General features: G+C 39.9%; 1 protein-coding gene across 1 annotated transcript in view; it reads left to right on the forward strand.

The window, feature by feature from the left end:
• The first annotated feature begins 596 nt into the window (after positions 1–596).
• Positions 597–8344, forward strand: part of NEIL3 (nei like DNA glycosylase 3) — a 130102-nt gene continuing 122354 nt past the window's right edge. Inside the window, exon 1 of the mRNA XM_007950567.2 lies at positions 597–752. Coding sequence (XP_007948758.1) covers positions 597–752 — 156 coding nt within the window. The remainder of the gene's footprint in view (positions 753–8344) is intronic.

Here is an 8344-nt window from a genome sequence, read left to right on the forward strand (position 1 = left end):
GACCCCCATAGGGTTCCAAGGCTATAAAACTTTACAGAAGAGTAGATGGTAGGTTTGAACCTCTGGTTTGGTTATGTTATACCTCAAAAAAACTCAAAACTATATGTTCTAAAAACCCTCCTTTCAGTCCCTTTCTTTCCACCCTCATGAAATACAGAGCAAACAAAAAATAGAGGCCTAACTGAATGTTTGTGACAACTTTGGACTTTAGGACAGAGGAAAAGGGCAGGTCAATAAATACTGTTATATGTACTGAGTAGCTCAAGGACAGGGCAAAATCTCAAAGGTGAAAGTAAGTTTGGAGTTCATCAACTGCCAATTCATATTCCTGGGTCAGCTCCACCCACCCAGCCTTCTGCCAACACCTCAGAACCCTCTGGTGAACCAGAGCGCTTGCGCAGCGAGGGCAATGCGGACAAAGGCGAGGGGCTAACGAAGGCGCCTGGGCGGGACCTGGGCGGGACCTGGGCGGGACCGGACGTGCGGGAAATTTGAACTTTTTCTCCGCGGTAATAGTACCGGTGCGGAAGTGAAGCTGCATAGAGTTGTTCTTACAGGGCCCTGGCAACCGGTGAACCATAGTGCTGGCTTTAGAGATGGTAGAAGGACCGGGTTGTACCTTAAATGGAGAGAGGATTCGTGCGCAAGTGGTCCCGGGCCAGACAGTGATGGACGTGCGGGGAAGCGCTCTTCAAGGCCTGGAGGACCCGGGGTTGCCACACGCAGTCTCTGTGGTTGTGAGTTCTTCTCACGTAAGTTGCTTCTATTAAACTTGTCACATGTCTGACAGAGGAAAATGGAATAAAGACCCCTCAGTTTTCCAGAATCCAAAGAGTTGTCTATTTTATCTGGTCCACGTTTTCTGGGGTCTCGCGTTTCACAAAGTTTTTCTTGACTTGCTAGAGAGAGAAGGCGGTACCAGAGCCCCTGCATGTTGTTGTTATGCGCTGTGGAGCCAGACCTGACTCATTGGGTAAAACATTCAGGTGCTAACCAAAAGGTTGTCAGTAAAAATATGTCTCATTGGAAACTATGCTGCAGTTCTGTTCTGCCCTATAGGATCTCTGTGAGAACTGACTTGATGGCAGTGGGTAGTAGTAGTAGCAGTGTTGTGTTGTTGCTGTTATGTGCCCTCGAGTCGGACCCGACTCATAGTGACCCCTCCTTGGGTTTCCGAGGCAGTATCACTACGGAAGTAGATTGCCCAACCTTCCTTCCGAGGAGTGGCTGGTGGGTTTGAACTGCCAGCCTTCTGGTTAGCAGTCAAGTGCCTTAGGCACTATGCCATCAGAGCTCCAAGTAGCAGTAGCAGCAGCATATTACCAGATCTCTACAATCTCATTAAAAAAGTTTTTTTTTTCACTGCCCTTCACATTTTTAAGACGATAAACTTTTAGCATAAAATTCTAGCTTCTTACTTGCCAAAAATTCAATTGACAAGTATTTCACAGCTGATGTATAATTCCAAAATTGCACATAGAAAATTTAGTACTAACCTTCCCACTCAACTTAATATTGCCATCTAACGAAAAACCAAACTCACTGCCTTTGAGTCGATTCCGACTCAGCGAGTTGGGTTTCTGAGGCGTTATCTATCTCTACGGAAGTAGATTGCCCAGTCTTTCTTCTGAGGAGTGGCTAATGGGTTTGAACCTTGAGCCCTCTGGTTAGCAGTCAAATGCCTTAGGCACTAAACCACCAGAACTCCCCATCTAATGAAAGGGCAATGAAGCCCAGTTCTGGTTCCCTGAAGTGCATTTATTTCTTTTTAAAATATATTGCATCACAGCTTCTTGCCATTCAGACATTCATTCATTGCAAATGGTGTAATATTCATTTGGTAAGAACTTAGAACTTCTACCAAAAATATTCTGATTAAGCCATCCTGCTTTAAAAGCCCTTTAAATGTGTGGATGATTGTATTTCATACATGCGTGCCATATTGTATTGTGCTTCATTTTCTATTGCAAAGCTTCCTCAAAGGCTTTAGACCTGGAAGAAAAAGTTGCCTGCTATGAAATTAGCATACACTTACAACTTGAAAGATGAGATGTATTGAGAAAATACATCTTCAAACTTAGAAAAAGAATGAGTAAGTTTTGCATCCCCTTCCGATTACCCTTTTCTTTTATTTATTTTGACTTTATGTCAGCAAGTACTCTGCTTATTCTTTGGAGTACTGTTTCTCAAAATTGCCTCGGGGAACTACAGAGATGAATCTTGGCTTGATCCCTTAAGAATATTAATGCTTATAGAAAATCACTCATTCAAGAAAATTTTGAGGACTGAAGGAACGAACACATGTGGTGCAAAAACATACACGTACTTATACGTTAGTTAGGGAGATACACAGATGTTCATAAAAAAAATAGCAAAAAGAAATATAAATTGATGTGTACCTAGGAAAAGAGAAAACTCACTGCCAGATTGGACTCATAGTGAATCGATTGGACTCACAGTGACTGCTCCTTGGGTTTCTGAGGCGGTGTCTCTATGGAAGTAGATTGCCCAACCTTCCTTCCAAGGAGTAGCTTATGGCTTTGAACTGCCAGCCTTCTGGTTAGCAGTCAAATGCCTTGGGCATTATGCCACCAGAGCTTAGAAGGAAAGGTATATGGAACTTAAAACAAAGCAAAAACGCAAGGCACTGCGGTGGAGTCGGATCCGACTCATAGCGACCCCTCCTTGGGTTTCCGAGGCGGTATCACTAAGGAAGTAGATTGTTCAACCTTCCTTCTGAGGAGTGGCTGGTGGGTTTGAACTGCCAGTCTTCTGGAAACTTACAGGAATAACTTTTAAGAAGGTCAAAGGTTTCCATGGGGAAATGACAGTTGTATTTAGCTGTGAAAATGAGTAGGAGATGTGCAGAATCTGGGCCAAAGGTTGGCAGGCCAAAAGATAGCAGAGTAAGAGTGCTTGGAGTATTTGAGAGACTGAAGGAAAACCAGTGTGGATGGAAAAGGGACAATGTGAATGAAGGAAACTAGTCACAGTTGCAGTTAAGTTGAATCAGACTCATGGTGGCCTCAACTCATGGCAACCCCAAGTATGTCAGAATAGAATTGTGCTCCATAGGATTTTTCAGAAGTTGATCTTCAGGCCTTTTTTCTTGAGGCATCTCTGGGTGGACTTGAACCACCAACTTTTACTTTTGCAGCCCAGGTAGTTAAGCATAGAATGGTACCACCCAGGGACTATGAGATAGAAGGAAGGTAATTTGAAATAAGTCTGGTGGATAGAAGCCAGACCTTGCAGAACATTGTAGACCAGTTAGGGACTTTAGTGTTTATCCTAGGAGTGATAGGAATGTTTGAAATGTGATAACATCCATTTTTACTTTCAAATGAACATTCTACCTTGAACAGGGAAAAGATGAGACTAGGAAAGCCAGAGTCCATGTTCTCTCAATTAGGAGACTGCTGTAAGAATCTAGACAAGGAGTGACTAGAGCTTGAGCTACAGATCTGGTGGCCCAGATGATGAAAAGGGAACAGAGGCACTGTTTCAGAAATGAAAGCACTAGGACTTGGCAATGGATTTAATATGAATATATTTATGGATATCAGAATTTCTATCTGTGAACAATAATGTATTTTGTGTTAGGCTTTATGCCAGCTCCTGAGGAAACAAAGATAATTAAAACAAGTTTCCTGAGGTGAGAATTCAACCTGATGTTTTAAATAAATATTATTTCTTTGGTATTTAGGTTAAAAATAACATGAACATTTCCTTTTAAGTTTGTTGTGATTATCTAGTGGCAAGGCATATGATGCTTTTGAAATACTTTTACAAACATTATCTCATTTAATCCTGAGAAATTATAACCCTCTAACAAAATCTTTTTTTTTAAATTTTCTACTTTTATATATGTGGTATGTAGTAGTGTTTATTAACTAGAGAAGTGAGACCTTGGATTTTTGGCTATGTCTGCTACTGCATTTTAAACCAAATGAAACCCACTGCCATTGAGTTGATTCTGACTCATAGCGACCCCCACTGGATTTCTAGTGCTGTAAATCTTTATGGAAATAGATTGCCTCATCTTCCTCCCACGGAGCAGTTGGTGGGTTTGAACCACCATCTTCTGGTTAGCAGCTAAATACCTTACCCACTGTACTACCAGAATTCAATTTAGTCATTTTGGAATTTTTTTATCCATTCTGCTCATTTGTTTCTAATGGTTTTCATTCCTATGTTCAGATTGGACAACAGAGCATAGACTGATATAATAATATAGATGCTTCATTAATGTTGTTGTTGTTATGTGCCAAGTCAAACCTGACTCATAGTGACCCTTCTTGGGTTTCCGAGGCAGTATCACTACGGAAATAGATTGCCCCATCTTCCTTCCGAGGAGTGGCTGGTGGGTATAGTAGGCATTTATTAACATCACTTGGTAAATACCCAGTCAAGCCATACTTCACAAGTAAAAAGCCATATAATTAAAGCTATTGTGTTTGATATCTTGGCAGAGAGGGGTATTAAGAATTAGGTCTTTTTGATTTAGGGTCAGGAATCTGTTCCATGGAAATTGGATTTGAAAAATCAATGTGGAATCATATAATCTTTCTGTGGCTATTAGGAAAGCTCCAAATATTTTGCTATGACTTCGTTTCCTGCACTTTGATCTGAAAAAAAAAAAAAAATCTTTTGTAAATATGAAGGGTCTTTTGCATTTTAGAGGTATGTTGGAGCCATAGTAAATATCATCAAAACATGGTAGGTTGTCATAAGCCTCAGGCAAGATCATTAGTGTCAACAGACAGATTCTGTATTTCCTAGGCATTTATGCCAAAATATTAAAGCTATTTAAATGTTTCTGCTACTGGCTTGAAATGATTAGTTTTAAAATGACAGCATTCAAAAATAACTTAGATATCCAAACTTTGTCATACTTACTTTGGACACGTTACCCAGAAGGACCAGTCCCTAGAAAAAGACATCATGTTTGGTAAAGTAGAATGTCAGTAAAAATGAGGGAAACCCTCAATGAGATGGAGTGACACAATAACCATAATAATTGGCTCAAACACACCAATAAGGAAATGCTTTGAGAATGGTTTCTAGCTTCTTGGCACATCTAGATCCTGCATTTGGCCAAGTCATCAGTGGCCTGCCATGATACCTGCTGTGGCTGTTTCTGGATTTGAACTAGTGACCTGCCGTGTTGCTTGCTAATCTTGAGATGGTGGTATTTACTTGTCCATCTTGGGTTCGTCAACCTCAGCAGCCAGCTGCTGTGTGAGCCAGAAAAATCCTCCAGCTCTAGTGGGCCTGGAAGAGGAGGCAGAGCTGAACCCCGAGGTGGAGGGGCCTTCACCCAGCCTCTAGAGCTGGCACTTTGAACTTGGGCTTCTAGCCTCCTAAACTGTAAGAGAATAAAACCTTGTTTGTTAAAGCCATTCATTTGTGGTATTTCTGTTAGAGCAGCACTAGACAACCACAACAGAGTATGTGTGTTTGGTTAGTTATATATGTTACATGGAACTTTCCACTTCAAAAGAATAAAGGAGCCACTCAGTGAAAATTTTCCTTCTACCTTCTCCTTCAAAATGGGAGAAAAAGACAAAATCATAGCTTCATTTATTGCCATTATTTGAAAAAATTAGCTAATCCATGTCAATTCGCAATCTAAATAAAGCTCATTCCTTTAAAAATTATTTTATGAACAATTAATTGTTAATTTCTTACATTCTTAAGTTAATATTGATGATGATTTCACCTTAATGACTCAGGATTGTCACTATCAGCATGCAGCACAATATGGAATCTTCGAACAAGGGATAACAGAGATGTCTAGTCAACCTTATTATAAGAGCTGAAAAATCTAAGAGAGGTGATTTGTCAGCCATTATAGTATTTTTTCCAACACTAATGTATTTAGTGCCTACTTGGTAGCATAGTGCCTAAGGCACTTGACTGCTAACCAGAAGGCTGGTGGTTCAAACCCCCCAGCTACTCCTCCGAAGGAAGGTTGGGCAATCTACTTCATAGTGATACCGCCTCGGAAACCCAAGGAGGGGTCGCTATGAGGTGGCAGTGAATTAGACAAAAGACCACCTGATCATCTTGACTTTGAAGACCAACTCTTTGTTACTTCCTCATCTCGAAATGCTTATACTCAAATCTTAGATTATTTGGTCAGGATTAAATTAGAGAACATATTAAACCTTAGTTTAGTGTTTTGCAAAGTAAACATCCCAGTAACCGTTTGTTCTTTTCCTTCAAGTGAGGGCTTTCTTGCCAGACCTATTCCCTTGTGTAGGATTTATGATCATTTGCTGCCCTCAAATTATGTATAAAACATTTATTCTCTGGGTAAGGGCTTGAAAGCTCTTTCATAGAATTGTAGAATTACCTCTTGATGTATGGACTTTATGACCTCTGTTTTGATGCTTAGAGATCATTTTAAAATTTGGTTCTATCATATGTTTTTGATGGTGTAGATTGGTAGATAAATGACCTCTAATGAAGAACTGTGCTGTATTAGAGGGACAAAACCAAACCCACTGCCTTAGAGTTGATTCCAACTCATAGCTAACTTTTAGCACAGAGTGGAACTGCTCCATAGGGTTTCTAAGGCTGTAAATCTTTATGGAAGCAGAATGCCTTGTCTTTTTCCTAGGGAGTGGCTGGTGGGTTTGAACAGCTGACTTTCTGGGTGGCAGCTGAATGCTTTAACCACCATACCATCAGAGCTCCTTACAGGTACAAAAAGATATGGAAAAAGAAAAGGCGACATGCAAATTAATATGTTGTGTGTTTTTTTTTCCCCTTCTCTTTGGGGAAAATAAGTAACTGCACATTTATCTATGGAAAAGTCTTATTTCCTGCAAAGTTCATCTTCCTTTTTCACCCATGGATAAGCAGAATAAATGGTAATCAGCACAATAAATCATGTGCTGTCTCTGAAAATATGTGTTGTTTTGAAGATTTTATATTATTAAGCCACTTGAAAATAGAAAGGTGAGCCTATCTCAATCATACTTAAAATTGTGGCAAAGGAGATTTTTGTCTCTATTTCAGGAAAGGAAAAAAAAGGATGAAATGTTCAAATAATACAGCACCAGGATTATAAGTGTCAACATGAGAAAGTAAGTGTATATTGAGCAATTGTATATAGTTATAGCAAAGATAATAGGCTTTTGGAAATTAATTTTTGAATTTGTCTGGAAGCTTACAGCAAGAGGTGATAACCTTAGATTCTACAGGAGTACAAGTGAATACCTTGTAAATCTGAGGTTTATTGCAAATGCCTTGTCTACTTCTATACAATAGCTCTCAAAATAAGTGGAACAAGCCATCACTGGTATACCCAAATTTCCCTTTAAAATGGAATTTAAGAAAAAAAAAATGAAAAATATATGCAGGTGCTTGAGATGGTCAATCAAATATATTGTTTTGTTCAAAATATTGTTTTGTCACCTGTGTATTATCCAGGGCTGATTATTTTAGAAATGGTAGTGGACTGGGAATCGGGTTCCTTGGGTCAAGCATGAGAGACCACTGAATAAAAAGGTCTCTAGGTATCATTTCCCTCCAAACGGAAATGAAATACTGGAATAGATGCTTTTAAAGCAACCATTTAAATGCTAAGTAAGTGTCTTGAATGAAAACAAGGGCACTCCAGTACTGCTTGCTGTAAATACATCCCTCCCTTCCTAAACTAGGTTCCTCTTCCCTTAAGAGAAAGTCCTGTAAATATAGCATTTTACTTCCATATAGGTTTTGGTAATCATGAGAATTTGATCTTCGTATTTAAATCTCATTCTCTTATAGATAATTTGAAAATATGAAACTGAGGTGTTAATAATATTAAAAGGAGGTGAAACAGATGGTAAAGCAGTTTTTGTCTAGAAGTCTTGGGAAAGGTAAAGGAAGATGGGGATGATTGATAGGGAGATGGTAAGGATGTAACTTTAAAAGCCATGCTCAGTCTTTGTTGTTGTTGTTGTTATGTGCCATCGAGTTAGATCCGACTCATAGCAACCCCTCCTTGGGTTTCCGAGGCAGTATCACTAGGGAAGTAGATTGCCCAACCTTTCTTCCCAGGAGTGGCTGGTGGGTTTGTAGCCAGCCTTCTGGTTAGCAGTCAAGTGCCTTAGGCACTATGCAACCAGAGCCAGTTTTAGGAGGGGGTAAAAAGGATTTGAGTAATCCCACAGACTAAATCTAACACAAGGATATTAACTAGAGTACTCACTGTCTCCATGAGTCACGGGCAATTAATAATTCAGTGTGGTAAATCCTATGATCTGCACTGAACACGTTCCCTTGTTACCCGCCCAAGAGGGATCGGGTCTCCGGGAGCTAGGTAAGCACGGGCGGGATTGTGCTTAGTCTC

Source organism: Orycteropus afer, unplaced genomic scaffold (assembly GCF_000298275.1).
Source record: "Orycteropus afer afer isolate SDZICR_OR568_19922 unplaced genomic scaffold, OryAfe1.0 scaffold00278, whole genome shotgun sequence".
Classification (NCBI taxonomy): domain Eukaryota; kingdom Metazoa; phylum Chordata; class Mammalia; order Tubulidentata; family Orycteropodidae; genus Orycteropus; species Orycteropus afer.